Source organism: Clarias gariepinus, chromosome 24 (assembly GCF_024256425.1).
Source record: "Clarias gariepinus isolate MV-2021 ecotype Netherlands chromosome 24, CGAR_prim_01v2, whole genome shotgun sequence".
Classification (NCBI taxonomy): Eukaryota; Metazoa; Chordata; class Actinopteri; order Siluriformes; family Clariidae; genus Clarias; species Clarias gariepinus.
Genome location: NC_071123.1, coordinates 13,036,676 through 13,057,500, shown reverse-complemented (window position 1 = coordinate 13,057,500; position 20,825 = coordinate 13,036,676). Strand labels below are relative to the sequence as shown.

The window sequence follows — 20,825 nt, the reverse complement described above, 5'->3', positions numbered from 1 at the left end:
GGTGACAGCACTTGGGGATTCCCAAAGACCTTGAGATTTTTTGGACTAACCATAATGTTTTTGTTATGATGGACTGTCTTTTCTCTTTATTTTACTGAGTGCTTCTTGCCATACTATAGATTTCTAAAAACAAGACTCATCTGGGTTAAATATTCCGATCCTTTATATGACTCACGAATCCTTCTCTTCATTTACTCGGATAAGTTGAGTCCTAAGTTATCTTGTTGCTAACAACAACAGACATAAATACAAACTGATAATTACACCCTTCTGTTGCTTTAAGTAGTTAGCTAGAAACTGTAGGAAAAAGGAGCTGACTGAGTTGTTTAAAAAACTTACTAGTCAGAAACCTGAGAGACTCAAAATAGCATGTACTGTTTCACCTGATTCATCCAAACCATTGGACTTGGCAAGTCCACCGGACTCGCAGTGCGGAGTGAAACAAATGGATCCGAGGGAGATTGTGATTTCAATCTGAAAATAATTTGACCTGTGTTGTAAAGTGTGTCTTGTAACTGGAATCATAGGTGTCTTCAAACTTTAGTCAGCCTGCCAATTTAAAGGGTGGAAAGTAATCGCTGTGTTGTTTAGTATTATGGAGTCAAGATTCAAAGAACTTTATTAATCCCAGGGGGAAATTGCTTATGCTAGGTTACAGTTGCAGATTTGTTAAAGATTTTTTATAAATTTTGACTTGAAATACGAGCATTGTCATGGTTTATGAGCACCGAGTATCATGTTTCACACATGCGCTTCTTGTTTTGACGCCAAGAATCACATGATCACAACTGAGCCAACGGTTTTTCTCTCTCTTGCCGTGTGGAATCGTCTCCCCTGCTGGGTCTTAGTGCTTGTCTCTTACTGGTATAATCAACATCCGTGCACGTGTGTACTGTTTACTATAACACTGTGACCCCGTGTGTGTGTAAAACATATTTTATTTTGTGTTCGGAAGGGCGTGTGTACAGCAAAAGAAACTCTTAATACAGAAGTTAAAAAGAAATTTTCTTCCTCATCGCGGTGTGTGTGCGCGCGTGCGTGTGAGTGTAAGTAGACACTGTGCCGGCTTTGTGTGTGTGTGTGTGTGTGTGTGTGTGTGTGTGTGAGAAACCTCCATTTACAAACACACACGTGCACAGAAATTAAGGCGAGACACACTCTGCTCTCTCTCTCTCGTTTCAAATCTTTTCAGAGGTTAAGTGCTGGTTTATTTGTTTGTTTGTTTACTTTACAACAGTGATTCTGTTAGTTCGGCTCACACGAGTGTCATTAGCGATTCATTTTCAGATAAAACAGTCTAGCAGGAGAGAGACGTTGATTTATGATCGCTGTTTACGGAAGTGTAGTCCAGTGCCGAAGATGCATTGTGGGTAATGCAGTCCGGTGTGTATGAACGCATATGCGAGATGTAAGTTAGGATATGGAGCCTAAGTTTTGTTCTTCAGTAGTTTTTTAGTTGGATTTAAGTGCAGGATCCACCCGAAAGTTTGTACTATAACCTGACAATGCAGAAAATAAAAGAACGGATATCGACCTGTTTGTCCATCTCATTACACAAGCATGAATTAAAGGGCTGTTACGCTGTCGCGAGCAACATAAAAAAAGCGGGGAAGCTTTAAAAATTTAGAGGAGAACAAATCTTTCCATTAATGTGTGTGTGTTTAAACGAGAGAAAAAAGTTTTAATGTGTAAGATGAGGAGGAGGAGACAGGAGGGGCTGAAAGCAAGAGTCTCCACTTACTCTAGCCTCACACACACACACAAGCATGCACACGCACACGTTTCCCGTTGTGTGCACAAAGAGAAACATTGAAAAGAAAACACTGAAAGGAAAACATTGAAAGGTAAAGTGCAGGTTAATTTGTTTTATTCTTACTTAATATTTTGTATAAATTATTTTTATGTATTTATTTTTTTGGGCTGTAGAACAAATAATTGAAGTTTCCATTATTTCTTATGGGAAAATTAAATTTGGTTTACGAGTGTTTTGAAATACCAGCCCACTTCCGGAACGAATTATGCTTGTCATCCAAGGTTACACTGTATATACTGTATATATATATATATATATATATATATATATATATATATATATATATATAAAGAGTTCTTAAAACAGTAAGTACCAAAAATATGACCCAGGAGGATTTTTAAATATTGCACAGTAATCTAGTATATGTATGTAATATTGTATTATATACTCAGCAAAAAAAGAAACATCCTCTGACTTTCAACTGTTTTTCCTTCTGTAAACTTAATGTGTAAATATTTGTATCAACACTAAAAGAGTCAACACCATAAGACATAAACTAAAAATGTTTGACAATGTGTCCCTGAATGAAGGGAGGCTCAAAATCAAAAGTACCAGTCAGTATCTGGTGTGGCCACCAGCTGCTTAAAGTACTGCAGTGCATCTCCTCCTCATGGACTGCCTATTGCGGACAGTCTGAGCACTGATGGAGGGATTGTGTGTTCCTGGTGTGACTCGGGCAGTTGTTGTGGCCATCCTGTACCTGTCACGCAGGTGTGATATTCGGATGTACCGATCCTGTGCAGGTGTTGTTACACGTGGTCTTCCACTGCGAGGATGATCAGCTGTCCTTCCTGTCTCCCTGTAGCGCTGTCTTAGGCATCTCACAGTGCGGACATGGCAATTTATTGCCCTAGCCACATCAGCAGTCCTCATGCCTTCCTGCAGCATGCCTAATGCACGTTCACTCAGATGAGCAGGGACCCTGGGCATCTTTCTTTGGGTGTTTTTCACAGTCGGTAGACAAGTCTCTTTAGTGTCCTGCGTTTTTAGAACTGTGACCTTAAATGCCTACTTTCTGTAAGCTTTTAAGGTCTTAACGACCATTCCACAGGTGCATGTTAATTAATTGATTATGGTTAATTGAACATGCATGGAAAACATTGTTTAAACCCTTTACAATGAAGATCTGTAAAGTTATTTGGATTTTTACAACATTATTGTTGAAATACACAGTCCTGAAATGGGGACGTTTCTTTTTTTGCTGAGTATATGTAATCTTGTATTACATATCTTATTGGGACGTATTATTGCAGTTATCATATTTATATGGGTAAGTATTATTGTTCTGTTGTGTTACAGTCAGTAAATATCCACATACATGTGTCTATGAGTTACAAGGAAGAGTTTAAACTTTTATGGCTGTTGGGAGAAAGGATTTTCTGTGGCGCTCTGTGGAACACTTGATGGTAATCAGTCTCTGGCTGAAATTGCTCCTCTGTTCAGCGAAAACACCAAATTGTGGGTAAGAAGGATTATGTCAAATGGATTGTACCAAGCTGGGGTGTTCCAAGCAGCTTGATGTTTTTTTGACCACAGTTATTCAGAAGAGCCCAGTGACCTGCACTCAATCCACAACAAGCAACGCTGGACCAAAACCAGGAGGATAATGAAGGACGGACCTCAGCCAACCTAACAATAGACTGTTCTCTCTGTTGCGGTCAGGAAAGCGCTACTGCTGCCTGAGGCCAACACAAACAGGCTGAGGAGAAGTTTTTTCCTGCAGGCTGGGTCACTCAAGCGATGTTACAAGATTGAGTTTATTTGTATTCTGCGCATTGCCTGCTCTGCTTATGCTTTGTTTTTGTCTCTGCTTATGTTTTTGCTGGTGGTGTGTTCCTTAATATTTCAGGACGCCCCCATTGCAATTGGTTCCTTTTGTTCAACCTTCGTCTGATGGTTAAACAGGAGACCCAAAGGCTTATTTAGGCCTTATTTAGACTACATTGCTGCAGACCTTTGCTTGTTCATACGGAAATTAATGTGAAACGTATACTATTGTTTGTATGACCCCTTGCTACGCCTTGTTTTCCCCTTTTGATGTTGATTGTTATTTGACTTTTCCATGTATGACCATTTGCTTGTTTTGGCTCTGCTCTTCTTTGGGTTTGGTTGCCTTATTTTGTAAAAACGTTGTTTATTTTTTGTATATAATTCTGTATATAGTGGCTTTGTAGAAAGTCGACACCATTTTGTTTATACTTTTATAATCGTTTATATGTTTTCTCCTGGGTGGGGTTAGTAAAGTAGAAAGGGGCGTGTATTGTATTTCTTTTCTTTTGGTGAAGCTTAGATATTTCACTTTGGGACTAGCTAGAGGAATTTGGGGGAATTTGTTTAGTCACTTTTTTTTCAAATAAACACTTAGCAACTAGCAACTTAGCACACTATTGGTCTTTTTTTTCTTCTTCTTTGTTTTCCTGGCGACCCGGGTGGGACACACACTCTACAATTCTGCTAAATAAAACATCAAAGAAAGGATGCAGCACATTGCTACATGTTGCACACTTCCTGATACTTTGCACAGTTTTTGCTTGTGTTTGCACAGTGGTCATTTTCCACAAAAATTAGGACTACCTGCACTCAGCTGTAATTTAAATATCCTGTAAAATGAATACACCAAACATCTCATACACTTCTATTTTAAGTCTACTTTGTAGCAACCTTGTACATATTGTAAATTTGTCAGGTAAATTTTTTTTTCTCCGCAGAGTACATACTGTAAACCCCACAGTATGTACAGAGTACATACTGTAAATCTGGAACTACTGTCCATCATGTGTCGTCCTTTTTATCTACCTCGGGAGTTTACATCGGTCATAATCAGTGCCGTTTATATTCCACCACAAGCGGACACGGACACTGCCTTATGCGAGCGGGGGACTTTAACAATGCCAACCTCAAACGCGCTGCGCCGAACTTTTATCAGCATATCACCTGCCCCACCAGGGGCGAAAGGACACTGGACCACTGTTACACTACAGTCAAGGACGGCTACAAGACACAATCTCGTCCACCGTTTGGTAAATCCGACCACGCCGCCGTCTTTCTCATGCCAAAATACTAACAAAGGCTGAAACAGGAAGTTCCGGTTCAGAGGGAGGTCGCGCGCTGGACGGACCAATCGGTGGCCGCGTTACAGGACGCAGTCGATGATGCAGACTGGGACATGTTCAGAAACATCTCCGATGGTGACGTCAGTGTGTTTACGGAAGCGGTTGTGGAATTCATCGGGAAACTAGCGGATTATTAAAACTATTAAAACGTTTCCCAACCAGAAGCCGTGGGTGGATAAAACCATCCGCGACGCTCTGAGATCTCGCACCGCTGCCTACAACACGGGACTCGCGTCGGGGGACATGGAACCGTACAAGGCTGCGTCATACAGTGTCTGGAAGGCGGTGAAAGAGACGAAGCAGCGCTACGGGAGAAAACTAGAGTCACAACTCCAACAGAGTGACTCTAGGAGCCTGTGGCAGGGATTAAGGACAATAACGGATTATAAAGCACCAAAAACCGGTATGACGAACACGGACGTGACTCTGGCAGACGAGCTGAACACTTTCTATGCTTGCCTCGAGGCTGCAGCTAAAGACGCTAGCGATGCGAATGCTAGCGGCGCTAACGGCTGCAGACAGGAAGTCACTGCCAGCACCGGAAGCGCGTTCATCATCACCGAGCATGACGTGAGGAGAGCCTTCAAGAGAGTGAACACCAGGAAAGCAGCAGGACCAGACGGCATCTCAGGTCGTATTCTCAGAGCCTGCGCAGACCAGCTAGCACCTGTGTTCACTGAGATATTCAACATCTCTTTATCTCAGTCGGTGATCCCCAGATGCTTCAAAGAGTCCATTATTGTTCCTGTCCCAATAAAACCACATCCTGCTTCTCTTAATGACTATCGCCCTGTAGCTCTTACCTCAGTAGTGATGAAGTGCTTTGAACGCCTGGTCAGAGACTTCATCATTTCTTCACTACCAGACACATTGGACCCACTACAGTTTGCATACCGTCCAAACCGTTCCACGGACGATGCAATCTCACATCTCCTCCATACATCTCTTACTCACCTGGACACTCGGAGGGGGAATTATGTGAAAATGCTCTTCATCGACTACAGCTCTGCATTTAATACCATAATTCCCTCCACACTCACCACCAAGCTGGAGCACCTGGGACTCAGCTCATCCATGTGTCAGTGGATCTCCAATTTTCTGACTGGCAGACCACAGGCAGTAAGGATGGGCGGACAGGTCTCAGCCTCCATCACTCTCAGTACTGGAGCCTCCCAGGGTTGTGTTCTGAGCCCCCTGCTGTACTCTCTGTACACCTATGACTGCGTGGCCACTACCAACTCCACCACCGTCATCAAGTTTGCTGACGACACTGTCGTGGTGGGCCTGATCACCAACAATGATGAGACGGCCTACCTGGAGGAGGTTGGAAATCTGGAGAACTGGTGCCAGAGAAACAATCTCCTCCTGAACGTCAGCAAGACAAAGGAGCTGATAGTGGACTTCAGTACAAAGCAGGTGAGGAACTACCAGACCCCCATCATCAACAGGAGCCCAGTGGAGAGAGTGGACAGCTTCAGATACCTCGGTGTACACATCACGCAGGACCTGGCATGGTCCTGTCACATCAACACCGTGGTAAAAAAGGCCCGGCAGCGTCTGTACCACCTCAGACGTTTGAGAGACTTTAGACTGCCCTCCAAGGTGCTCAGGAATTTCTACTCCTGCACCATAGAGAGCATCTTGACGGGAAACATCACGACCTGGTTCGGGAACAGCACCATGCAGGACAGACGAGCTCTACAGAGGGTGGTGCGATCAACTGAGCGCATCATCCGCACCGAGCTCCCTGACCTGCACTCAATCTACACCAAGCGGTGCTGGACCAAGGAATGTTTACTCTGTTGGGGTCTGGGAAGCGATTCCGCTCCCTGAGGGCCAACACAGAGAGACTGAGAAGGAGCTTCTTCCCGCAGGCGATAAGGTCTCTCAACCACACCACTATGCAGAATTAAGACAATATTTTCACAATTTTCACAATCAATCAATCAATCTTTATACATCCATGGACACTATGGACAACTCCACGCACATCTACACTACATGTTTACGTTTACACTCTGGACCATTGCACAAAGACACTTTAATAACCTTAGCACAAAGTCACTTTTTCTATGCATATTTGCACACCATTATATTTCTTTTTGTACAGTACATTTCTATTTTCAGTTTCTATTTTTAGTTCTATTTTTCCTAGTTAAATTTTATTTTATTTATTTTATTTTTTTATTTAAATTTTCTATCGTATTTCTTTTATTCATATTTATTACTATTATAAGCTTTAATTCTCTTTTTAAGGTCACTGGCGGTCGTGTAAGCATTTCACTACATTTCGTACTGTGTATGACTGTGTATGTGACAAATAAAATTTGAATTTGAATTTGAATACGAGGAAATTAGCATTGAAATGATATGGAAATTAAACATTGTTTTGATAGAGTTACTATGATCACTGTACATATACAAGAAACAGAGTTATAGCACAAAAGTTAAATAGCTACAGTAAATAAGCAATGAGTTCAAGTGGGTGGGCAAATTAATATTCATTCTGATCTTGCACTTAGTGTTTCTAGGATAGACTCAGGATGGGACATGAACCGAACAGAAAAAAAGACTGCTGATGTTAGTATTTGTGCCGTGTTTAAATGAAACAAAAAAAAAAAACATGATTTTAGGGTAAAGAAAAAAAATCACTTATTGTTCATTTTAACAAAAACAGTCAATAACTGATAAGGGCACACTTAAAGGGGTCATACAGGCCTACATGCACTATTTTAAGCTGTTTGGACTGAACTGTGTGTTAGGAGAGTGCGTACACAACCACTCTACGATGATAAAGAGCCGCCCAGTGGTTTTCTTTTCATTTATTACAATAACATGCCCCTTCTGAAATCAGGCCAATCACAAATGCCTGTCGATGTGACGCCAAACCGACAGAAGCCGCTCCTACACAAGTTGATTGACAGTGGTGTTTTAGCAAAGACCCGACCCGAGTGAGAAGAAGCTGTCGGCCATTGTTTTTCGCCGCTGGAGCAAAATGGCGCCTAAGCGAGTGTTGTGTACAGTTGTTGGGTGTAATAGCGAACACAGCAGTCGTCATTCACTACCTAGGGTTAGTGACCTAGGGTACCTACCTAGGGTTAGGTATCTGAGCCACTGAGGAGGCAGTGGCTGAATTTAGTTTTTAAAGCTAACGTCCCCGCTGATTTACCTAAATGCGGTCATGTTTGCAATAATCATTTTTTACCAGACTGCTTTATAAACGCGGGTCAATATAAAGCAGGTTTTACTAGGAAGCTACTCCTAAACAATGGATCTGAACTAACGCTTCGTGTTCCTGCTTCATTTTCACCAGGCTCAGTGAGTAATTTATTTTTCTATGACTCTTTGCAGATCGCCTTTTCTAATAATCACGATGAATGCGGAGAGTAAGTTAACTTACACTCTCATAGAACATGGTTATGTCATCTTCTCTGTATACATCCGTCTCTATATAATCCCTAATCGCCCGTTTATAATAAACAATGCATTAAGGTGATTGTCTAGTTGCAAACTGTGTACGTAGTCGGAAAACTATATTATGCTTACCTTTGTAACGTTAGATGGTTTATAACGATGTCTGTCGAAGATTAAGAATCATGTAAACACATCAGTAAACACATCGCGTCCGTATCTCTCTCGGTAAGTTTCCCCGGTTTTGTTGTTGTTGCTCGCGGCAGCGCAACAGCCCGTTAATTCATGCCCATGCAGTGATGAGAAATACAAATCGAGTCGATGCATGTCCATTCTTTTAATTTCTGCGTTGTCAGGCGATATTACAAACTTCCGCGTAGGTTCCGTACTTAAATCAAACCAAAAACGACTGAAGAAAACAGGCTCAGGCTCTATAATCTATAGTTTTCCAGTTTGGACTGCATTACCCACAAAGCATTGCCCGCACTGGACTACACTTCTGTGGCTATACCCCACGTGTGTTGTGAAGACACGCCCCAACAGAACTGGGGGGGGGGGGTGATTGGTGCGGGCTCAGCAGAGGTCATGAGCATTTAAATTAGCATGTACTGAAACAGGTTGCTGAGAACAGAGCTAGTTTTTACCAGGTAAAAGTAGTGTTTTTTTTTACACAATCCTTTTGAATTTTTAATTAACGTATAATACAAACTTTTCATTAGGACCCTAAAGATCATATTAACATTTAATGAAAAATATGATGTGTAGGACCTTTAAGTACAGTAGCTCTTGGTAATAGACATTTAACTTGCCAGGATCAATATTTTTCCATGAAGTAACTTACCTAGCTGAACATCCGTAGTGAAGCGGAGCTTGTGGATCATGCTTATCTTGAAGGATTTGTAGTGGTGACTGCTCAACATATCTTGTACTGTATTGATGTCTATGGGTGGGTCCTCTTCTGAGCTCTCCTCTCCTCTGGAGCCTTTTAGAAAGGCAGCAAGGAGACAAAATGAAAAAGAAAAGAAGAAATCAACAGGGAGACCAATTGGGACATAAAGACAAAGGAATAAGAAAGATAGAGAATAAAATTAATACAGTATATACAAAAAAATGTAGCCTATCATAGCTGTCAGCCCTCCAAACTTACTGTTTTCTCGAACTAGACAGAACTCCAGTGTATTCTGGCTCTCCAGTGTAGTTTCTAGATCCACTGCCACATTTGGTTCCATCTGCTTTTCCAAACGATACATAGGGCCTAAAACAATACAATAACATTTTCTATTAGTATATTGATACTGATATACTGATATGTAAATAATATTGATCATATTCTTTCTGACAGACTACTGTACTATGCAAAAGTCTTATACAAAGTCTTGCACATACAGTATATAGGAAATAAATGCTGTAGAGCAAGGATTTCGTTAAAAAAATGGAAACTATTTCAAATAAAGCCCAGTGAACCCTAATTAACAGAGCAAAATTAGCATTCGGTGCGATAACGCATTAAGGACCTTTTCATCTTAGGTACAGCTGAGTAGTTCACCCCAGAGCAGCCACCTCCTGTAATTCAGTGTTCAGAAGCAGATGGTAATACAGTGACTGACCCAAAGCTCACAGATGACAGTGGCCAACTCCATGAGTGCAAAGTGGTGGACATCCCCATACCTGATATCTACACAGATGAGCCGAAATCTTTCCTAAATACTTTTGAAAAACAGTTGTGCAAGAAAGATGGCCGAAGTGAAAGTGGAGTGCCATCCTCCATCGTGCTACTCACCGAAGAGGCACAGCGAGCTTACTTCACCCTACAAGTGGCAAAGCAGAAGACTACAACTGGCTGAAAGCTGAAGTTGCCAACAGGTGTCATCCCCTTCTTTCACGTCCAAACTAATGGCAAATATTTCTCAGCTGCTGCAGGTGAAGCACATCCGTACATTTGCCTATTACCCCGAGACCCTCACAATGTCACGGACAGAGTAGGGCCACATTGCTGCAACAACTGGGTAAGAGGAAAAATGCTTAGCTCCATTATGTAAATTTGTTTTAAAAAATGAACTAAACAATGACCACTTGTTTCAGCTCTTGCCTCTCTCCCAGAGCACAGGGTTGTGAGCTAATTCAGCACGGAAAAGATCCTTTGCAGTATGAAGAGCTGAACGAGATATAGAACTATTCTATGAATGTTTAGAACCAAGTCTCAGCCACCTCGTAAAACATGACATCAAGACTCTACCTGGCATGTTCGATCGCTTGCAACCTTAAAAAGACCCCACTGTGCTAGCAAAGCTGAAGTTACTAAAATTGAGTGGAAGGCAAGGACTAAGGATACCAACCCTTCCATATGTGTGTGTGTATATACATATATATATATATATATATATATATATAGTACAGGCCAAAAGGTTGGACACACCTTCTCATTCAATGTGTTTTCTTTATTTTCATGACCATTTACATTGGTAGATTCTCACTGAAGGCATCAAAACTATGACTGTGGAGGCCAGGTCATCTGCCGCAGCACTCCATCACTCTCCTTCTTGGTCAAATAGCCCTTACACAGCCTGGAGGTGTGTTTGGGGTCATTGTCCTGTTGAAAAATAAATGATCGTCCAACTAAACGCAAACCGGATGAGATGGCATGTCGCTGCAGGATGCTGTGGTAGCCATGCTGGTTAAGTGTGCCTTCAATTTTGAATAAATCCGCAACAGCAAGACACCCCCACACCATCACACCTCCTTCCCATGCTTCAAAGTGGGAACCAGGCATGTGAAATCCATCCGTTCACCTTTTCTGCGTCTAATAAAGACACGGCGGTTGGAACCAAAGATCTCAAATTTGGACTCATCAGACCAAAGCACAGATTTACACTGGTCTAATGTCCATTCCTTGTGTTTCTTGGCCCAAACAAATCTCTTCTGCTTGTTGCCTTTCCTTAGCAGTGGTTTCCTGGCAGCTATATGACCATGAAGGCCTGATTCGCGCAGTCTCCTTTTAACAGTTGTTCTAGAGATGGGTCTGCTGCTAGAACTCTGTGTGGCATTTATCTGGTTTTTGATCCGAGCTGCTGATAACTTTCGATTTCCAAGGCTGGTGACTCGGATGAACTTGTCTTCAGAAGCAGAGGTTACTCTTGGTCCTCCTTTCCTGGGTCGGTCTCCATGTGTGCCAGTTTCGTTGTAGCGCTTGATGGTTTTTGCGACTCCACTTGGGGATACAATAAAAGTTTTTGCAATTTTCCGGATTGACTGACCTTTATTTCTTAAAGTAATAATGGCCACTCATTTTTCGGTAGTTAGCTTTGATTGGTTATTGCCATAATATGAATTTTAACAGTTGTCCAATAGGGCTGTCGGCTGTGTAGTAACCTGACTTCTGCACAACACAACTGCTGATCCCAACCCCATTGATAAAGCAAGAAATTCCACTAATTAACCCTGATAAGTCACATCTGTCAAGTGAAAACCATTCCAGGTGACTACCTCTTGAAGCTCATCAAGAGAATGCCAAGAGTGTGCTTGATGAGCAGAAACATTTAAGTGTGACAAACATGCAAAAGAATAAGAAATCAGGAAGGGGGCAAATAGTTTTTCACACCACTGTACATTAAGGTCAATAAGTATTTGATCACCCTGTGATTTTGCAAGTTCTTTTCCTCAGAAATCATGGAGGGGTCTACAATTTTCAGCATAGGTGCATTTCCACTGTGAGGACAGAATCTAAAAAAATTTAAAAACCCGGAAATCACATTGTATGATTTTGTAAAAATTTATTTGTTATTGTAATAATAAGTATTTGATCACTTGCTTATCAGCCAGATTTCTGACCCTCAAAGACCTGTTATTTTGCTTTTAAATAGTCCAGCTACACTCCAGCACCTGTTTGAGATGTTTAAGGAAAGGATCCATTAACCACTATCTTTAATGCTCTGACTGAGGGAAGCAGTCCCGTTCATCCTCCCCTTAATAACACCCCTAGAGCATGATGCTTCCAGCCCTATGCTTCACTGTAGGTATGATATTATTGGAATGATACTCAACATTCTTCTTCCTCCAAACACGGCAAATGGAGTTAAGACCAAAAAGTTCTACTTTGGTCTCATCAAGTGATCAAATACTTATTTGACACAGTAATTCAAAAATAAATCGTAAAAAAAAAAATCATACAATGTGATTTCCAGATTTTTCTTTTTAGATTCTCTCACAGTGGAAACGCACCTATGCTAAAAATTGTAGACCCCTCCATGACTTCTAAGTAAGTGAACTTTCACAGGGTGTGAAAATCACAGGGTGATCAAATACTTATTGACCAGTGTATAATATACATTGCCTGTCCAAAAAGGTCACACACACTAAGATTTCATTCAAGCACATTTAGCTTTGATTACAGCACGCAATATGGTGGCCAGTTCATGTGTTGAAATGATTCCTCATGCTCCTAGAACCACTCTTTTACAATCTGACTCCTTGAATATGCCAACGGGACATCAGGGAAGGAAACATCATTGATGTGATACCCTTGTCATTCAAGTCACCAACTGTCTGCATTTTATTGCCACACAACGTTGCTGAGCCAAGACCTGACCAACTGAAGATCATAAGACTGCCTCCAAAGGCTTAAACAGTTGGCATTATGTATAATGGATATATCACATCATGTGCTTCCCCTCTTACTCTAATGCACCTCATGAACATTTCCATTACTCAAAAGTCCAATATTTATGCTGCCTAGCAAACTGAAGCCTTTTTTCTGATTAGTCTTATAGCTGTTTAGTCTCAATCCAGGGAATTCTCATCAAATTGTATTTGCGTGTAAAAGCATAAAGTACTGTAAAAGCATTTATAAGCATTTGCTTATAAATACTGGCCAGATTCATCACAGCCTTGGCTGGTTTTTGCAACTGCACTTGGGTATTCATAAAAAATTCTGTGTCTGAATTCTGTATGTGATCTATTTGGACTGACTGACCTAAGCAATACCTAATATTGGACAGTCTTTTCTTTTACTTTGCTGAGTGCTTTTCGCCCAGGTGATATTGATCAAAAGTCGATGTGCATTTGGATTTTCGATATGTCATATTGAACTAAAGTTATCATTACTGTCACAGAAACAACCTAAAACAACCATAAAAAGTGATTTTATGAATCTGCACTATTTATTTTGTGTTTAAGTTGTGTGTATAGCTGATTAAAAAAATGCAGCTCATCATATTGCTGAAAAAACTATATGCCTAAATATGACTATATTGCACAATCCTGACCCCATATACATTTATTAAAAAGTAATGCAGAAAAATGGCTAAAATGCTCTGGTGCTTAAGGGCTACATGCTCTGACCAACAGTGTCATCTTTATATACAAAAAAGTGTTAAGTTCAAAATTTTTGGGGGCATTGGTTGGGAATTGAACCAGAACCTTCCCACATGGCAGGCTGGAAACCTACCACTGAGCAACCAATGCTCACTCCCTATGTGTGTGCGCATGTGTGCATGCCATAAACTACATAGTGTACATCATGTACCCATACAGTACCCTAACACTGCAATGCATTAATTATGCTGCAATGTAACTGTAACCATAGTAGATCCTTACAGAGCTGCGCAGCTCATGCACTCTCACAGGTGACCTGTGTTTTGGTGGTTAAATTCCGCAGGCATTTACAAAAAGAATTTTAAAATACACTCCAGTGTAGTTGGTTATCTGTTTACTCCAGCATAAGAAAATACAAACCCAGCATCCCCCCCCCTTCGGTCTAACTCTTTTCTATGGCCATCTCTTTAAAGGGGTCATACAGGCCTACATGCACTTTTTTAAGCTGTTTGGACTGAACCGTGCGTTAGGAGAGTGCGTACACAACCACTCTACGATGATAAAGAGCCGCCCAGTGATTTTCTTTTCATTTATTACAATAACATGTCCCTTCTGAAATCAGGCCAATCGCAAATGCCTGTCGATGTGACGCCACACCACAAGAGGCCGCTCCTACACTAGTTGATTGACACTGGTGTTTTAGCAAAGACCCGCCCCGAGTGAGAAGAAGCTGTCGGCCATTGTTTTTTTCCGCCGCTGGAGCAAAATGGCGCCTAAGCGAGTGTTGTGTACAGTTGTTGGGTGTAATAGCGAACACAGCAGTCGTCATTCACTACCTAGGGTTAGTGACCTAGGGTACCTACCTAGGGTTAGGTATCTGAGCCACTGAGGACGCAGTGGCTGAATTGAGTTTTTAAAGCTAACGTCCCCGCCGATTTACCTAAATGCGTTCATGTTTGCGATAATCATTTTTCACCAGACTGCTTTATAAGCGCAGGTCAATATAAAGCTGGTTTTACTAGGAAGCTGGTCCTAAAAAATGGATCTGTACTAACGCTTCGTGTTCCTGCTTCATCTTCACCAGGCTCAGTGAGTGTAATTTCTTTTTCTATGACTCTTTGCAGATCGCCTTTTCTAATAATCACGATGAATGCGGAGTGTAAGTTAACTTACACTCTCATCGAACATGGTTATGGCTTCTTCTCTGTGTACATCCGTCTCTGTATTAATCCCTAATCGCCCGTTTATAATAAACAATGCATTAAGGTGATTGTCTAGTTGCAAACTGTGTACGTAGTCGGAAAACTATATTATGCTTACCTTTGTTACGTTAGATGGTTTATAACGATGTCTGTCGAAGATTAAGAAGTCATGTAAACACATCAGTAAACACATCGCGTCCGTATCTCTCTCAGTAAGCTTCTCCGCTTTATGTTGTTGTTGCTCGCGGCAGCGCAACAGCCCGTTAATTCATGCCCATGCAGTGATGAGAAAGACAAATCGAGTCGATGCATGTCCATTCTTTGAATTTCTGCGTTGTCAGGCGATAATACAAACTTCCGCGTAGGTTCCGTGCTTAAATCAAACCAAAAACGACTGAAGAAAACAGGCTCAGGCTCCATATTCCAGCGTTTTCCAGTTTGGACTGCATTACCCAAAAAGCACTGCGTTGTGGGCAGTGCTTTGTGGGTAATGCAGTCCAAAGCATTGCCCGCACTGGACTACACTTCTGTGGCTATACCCCACGTATGTTGTGAAGACACGCCCCACAGAACTTGGGGGGGCGGGCTCAGCAGAGTTCATGAGCATTTAAATTAGCATGTACTGAAACAGGTTGCTGAGAACAGAGCTAGTTTTTACCAAGTAAAAGTAGTGTTTTTTTTACACAATCCTTTTGAATTTTTAATTAACGCATAATACAAACTTTTCATTAGGACCCTAAAGATCATATTAACATTTAATGAAAAATGGGATGTGTAGGACCTTTAAGTCTAGTTTCTGAATGAAACAAAGTTGCTCTGCTTTTTCTAAAATATCACTTTTTTAAATATAAAGCACAGAATGGTCTTACAAAGCAATACCTGAGCTAACCTTTAGTTTTTTTCATGGCCTACCATGCATACAGTGTGAAAAAGTCTCTTTATATTTTTTTATATGTTTTATACAATGTCACATGACAAAGGTCACACTAAAAACACAATATTAAACAGTCTAAAAAGAAAAAAAGTAAATTGCATATGGAGCACCTTTGTCTGCAGTTTGAACGTAGCCATATTCTTTCCTTGATCTTTAACAGGAACTTTAAGGCCTTGTTCACACGGGCGTTAAGTTTTTGGATAAACGAACGCGCTCTGAACATCCTAGACGTTTATGTTGCATTTTGTAGTGACGCTTGATTGACTTCTACACCGGCGTTCGTTTGTCTCTGTCTAACGTCAGCCTGCAGCCCAAATTGTAGTTTGTGTGTTAACCTGTGGGGGCAGTGTCGGGAACTGGATATGAAAGCGCGCCGCTACCGGGTTCACACTCTGACTGCACAACGTCGGATTAAAGAAAGATTTTTTTTGTGGTTTATGAAAAAATAATTTCCGCGTAAGTTTTTCAACAATGAATTTTTTTTATTTTGCCCTTTTCCGCATTTCCCTATGTATAGCATGTAGGATCATGGGATATATCCGGTCCTCCGAAGCGTAAAATGAACGTGAAGAAAACGCACTAGAAGCGGTTTCCTTGCATTCGTTGGGATTTGAACGCCAAGAAAAAGCTGCATGTAACGTTTTTTTAATGCCGTATAAGCGCGCAGCCGGACAAACGCACGTCACCAAAGCCCGTGTGAACACTCTCATTGACTCCTATGTGTAGAAAACACTCTGCGCTTGATCCGCGCTCACCGGACGCTACGAACGCAAGAAAAACGCTCGATTTTAACGCCCGTGTGAACAAGGCCTAATCTTGATCTATAATTTCATTCATAATTAACTAAAATTCCATCTTTGCTGAGATTTATATCTGTATAGTAAAATTGTACAATGTAGCGTATTGCGTTAAATTTTATTTAAAGCGATTTTTCATTACTGATTCACAGACAGTCAAACTTTGCAAGTGATAAAATATGGGAAGAGACCGAAATATTAGTTTCTCTTTGTTAAAGTCAATAAAATCTCTTACCTGGACTTTTTTGTGAGCCTTTTCTTTTCTTGAGGGCCCTCTGTAAAATCTCTTTCATGGTAACCTTTAAACTGTCCACTGGAATCAACGAGAAACCATGAGCTGCATTGCTATATGAAAGAGAATATAGACCATCAAACACTGTATTACTTATCTGACTTTTCCTCTTTTATTGCATCAATGGCAGCAGACCCAAAGACTGAGCACCCCTGGAATAAACATAAGATTTTAGGGCTGATTTGTCAGGCAATGCAGAAGGTACTAACCCTATTCCATGCCATTTTATGTGGAGAGTGTACAATTACTCAATACCCTTACCTTTTGTATCCCTTTACCTGAATGCTAGCAGAGAATGCTAGCAGTAAAACAGATATTGTATTTCCCATAAGGCTACATCAAATCCACATGTTCTCACAAGAGTGTAGTTGAGGTATCTGCACTTAGCACTTACAGTAGGTAGCAAATATCTGCAGGAAGTGATTACTCTAATGAAAGCACCAAGTGACATTTTTCACTCTACGCATTTTTAAATAGAATTATGTCATAAAAAAGTTATAACAATATGTTGTTTCGAAGAAATACTACAGTGATTGTAATTTCCACATCTGAGAACTTTATACAACAAAAATTAAAAATCTGAACCAGAGATATTGATATTTATAATATAATAAGTCAAAAAACAAACATTGGTTAAAAGCTGTTTGGACAGAAGATCAAGTTCACTAGCTGATCATTTTATTTGTACAAAGAATGAAAAAAATACATTCAATAATACATTAAACTTTAAACATAGAAATAACTGGTAAAATAGACTTTGAAAATAAACATTACAATAACTAAAAAAAAGATGCACTAAAATGCAGTGTTGTTTCTGTAAATACATTTCTGGGTCAAAATTCTGGGTTATTTCGGGTACTTTAAACACATTGTTGTGTTGCTCATGTTGGGTCATATGAGATGTAGTGAGTCACTTACAAATGAACACCTGGTTGGGTTATTTTGACCCAACAACAGGTTTATTCTCTATTCTCTAGTTTATCCAGACGGCAGCCTGCAAAATGTTTGTAATATTACTGTTATTGTGCGACAAGTGTGGTTTTCGGAGATTTGAGCTTGTGGAAATCTCCCGGCGCTCTGCGCATAACACTGGCCCAACGCAGCCTCGAAAAGAATTTCTAAACGTGGATTATTGTTGATTACTTACAATATTTGTTTATTTAATTTAAATGTGGTTTGGGCTCTGGATTTGGTATCTGTAACGGGTTCGAGCCTATTTGTACAGGCGGCACCATGAAGCACGGACACAAGGCAAAGTCTTACGGGAAAAGGGACAATTTATTTAGGTAAAATAGGGAAGGAAAGGGTTAAAGGAGGAAGGACGGAAAGAAAGGGGAAGGGATAAAGTGCATGTGCAGGTACGGGGGCTGTGCCATGCTTGCATGTGGGCACACAGCTGGCGGTGGGCAGAGTGGCAGAATGGAGTGCAGGCGCCGCGGGAGCGTGAGAATCAAAGGGCGGAATTCCAGTGTCCTGTTTAAAGTCCCTGGGGCGCGTTACATCGCCCCACTCGCATGCCACTCTGTCCTCTCCAACGCATCATGTACTTCCCGGACTCAACTCCGCGCCTTGCTTTTATAATGCGGAGCCCGAGATCCTAACGCTAATTATCGCCAGCCGGCCCGAATAGGCGGCTCCGTCCCTTTACACACCTGCCGCCTATCTAGGGAGCCTACGGAGTAAGCGAGGAGCGATAGTAGATTTGAATGCACGCCCATTACAGGCGCACGCCGTGACATATCGTGATCCTCGTCTTTAACTTCCCATGTACATGTAGGCCCAAAAATAATTGGACAGTGACACAATCGTCATAATATGGGCTCTGCATGTCACCTCATTGGATTTGAAATTAAATAAGTACAACAGCATTTAAGTGCAGACTTTAAGGTTTAATTCAAGGGGTTGAACAAAAATATTCAATTAAACATGTAGGAATTGTAGCTATTTTTATACAAACACTTCTCATTTCAGGGGTTAAAAAGTAATTGGACAAATAAACATAACCCTGAGTAAAATGTTACTTTTCAATATTTGGTTCAGAATCCTTTGCAGGTAATGACTACCTGAAGTCTGGAATCCATGGACATCACCAAACGCTGGGTTTCCTCTTTTGTGATGCTTTGCCAGGCCTTTACTGCAACTGTCTTCAGTTGTTGCTTGTTTGTGGGTCTTTTTGCCTTAAGTCTTGTGCAAGTGAAATGCATGCTTGATTGGGTTGAGAGCTGGTGATTGACTTGGCCATTTCACTTCTTTGCTTTAAAAAACGCCTGGGTTGCTTTTGCAGTATGTTTTAAATCATTTTCCATCTGTACTGTGAAACGCCATCCAATCAACTTTGCTGCATTTGGCTGAATCTGAGCAGAAAGTATATCCCTATATACTTCAGAATTCATCTGGCTGCTTCTGTCTTTGGTCACATCATCAAGTGACCCAGCACCATTGGAAGCCATGCATGCCTATGCCATCACTCTGCCTTCACTCAAACTTTCTTCTTCCCATCCCTCTGGTAAAGTTTGATCTTAGCCTCATCTGTCCAAGTAATGCTGTTCCAGAACTGGGCTGGCTTCTTCAGGTGTTTCTTGGCAAAGTCAATTCTGGCCTTTCTATTTTTGAGGCTGATTAATGGTTTGCAACTTGTGGTGAATCCTTTGTATTTACTCTCATGAAGTCTCCTCTTTATGGTAGACTTAGATACTGATACACCTACTTCCTGGAGAGTGTTCTTCACTTGAGTGGATGTTATGAAGGGGTCTTTTCTTCACCATGGAAAGGATTCTTCGATCATCCACCACTGTTGTCTTCCATGGACGTCCAGTGCACTTTATTTTTCTCAGAATGTACCAAACTGTTGATTTGGCCACTTCTAAAATTTCTGCTCTCTCTCTGATTGATTTTTTCTTTTTTTTTTCAGCCTCAGGATAGTCTGTTTCACCTCCTTTGAGAGCTTCTTTGACCGCATGTTCACAGTAACAGCTTTTAAATGCAAACGCTACACCTGGAATCAACTCCAGACCTTTTAACTGCTTAATTGATGACAGGTTAATGAGGGAAGAGCCGATGCAGCCTTGTTATTTTTTTTTTCAGCCTTCTGAGTCAATTGTCCAATTACCTTTAGTCCCTTAAAAAAGAGGCGGCTACGTCTTAAAGAGCTGTAATTCCTACACCCTTGCTCCAATTTGGATGTGAATACTCTCAAATTACAGCTGAGAGTCTGCACTTCAAACCCATATTGATTATATAATTGTATCCTGAATATGTTTACGTAAACAGCTAAAATAACAAAACGTTTCACTGTCCAAGTATTTTTGGGCCTAAATGTAGTCTAATCAGCGCTCAGCTGCACGCATAAAGTAAAAAAAATGCGTTGGGGGGGAAAAAACAGCAAGGAGACTCTGACCATTTTAATAATTCACGTATACACGGAGTATCGGTTAATTTTCTGACACGCTCAAGTTGACCGAAAACAATACAGAATAGCGTTATTTTAATTTTTTAGCTTTAATTATTTTACAAAATCATGAAGTTTTTTCGTCATTGTGACACCTAACAATAGATGCATTTTATATAGTCTTAATAAAACTGCTTTTCTAAATGTGGGCTATTGTTTATGTCCTCCTCTTTAATATCCTACAAAGTCTAATCAGCGCTTAACCGCACACAATTTTTTTCCAGAGCACGGAGAAATTTTGTTGTAATATTTAATAATATTTATGCCGTATAATCAGGGGCTCTTATTCCTATTCGTCCTGGGACGTTGTTCTTTTAGTGTAACTGTGTGTGCTTTACAATTATGGAACTCCAAAGTGTTCAAAATTAAATAATAGGACATGTAAAATAAATAACTCTATGAATAAATAAGACACATATATGTTATATAAGAATGATATTGTAAAATAATGGCACATATTTTGAAAAAAAGCTTATTATTGTGAAATATATTGCACTCTGCTATA

General features: G+C 40.7%; 1 protein-coding gene across 2 annotated transcripts in view; it reads right to left on the bottom strand.

The window, feature by feature from the left end:
- mapkap1 (MAPK associated protein 1) overlaps positions 1-20,825 on the bottom strand; it is a 66,525-nt gene that overhangs the window by 18,264 nt on the left and 27,436 nt on the right. For both annotated transcript variants that reach the window (XM_053485477.1, XM_053485476.1), the window contains 3 exons: positions 16,816-16,925; positions 9,485-9,592; positions 9,179-9,319 (listed from right to left, as the gene is read on the bottom strand). In XM_053485477.1, coding sequence (XP_053341452.1) covers positions 9,179-9,319; positions 9,485-9,592; positions 16,816-16,925 — 359 coding nt within the window. The remainder of the gene's footprint in view (positions 1-9,178; positions 9,320-9,484; positions 9,593-16,815; positions 16,926-20,825) is intronic.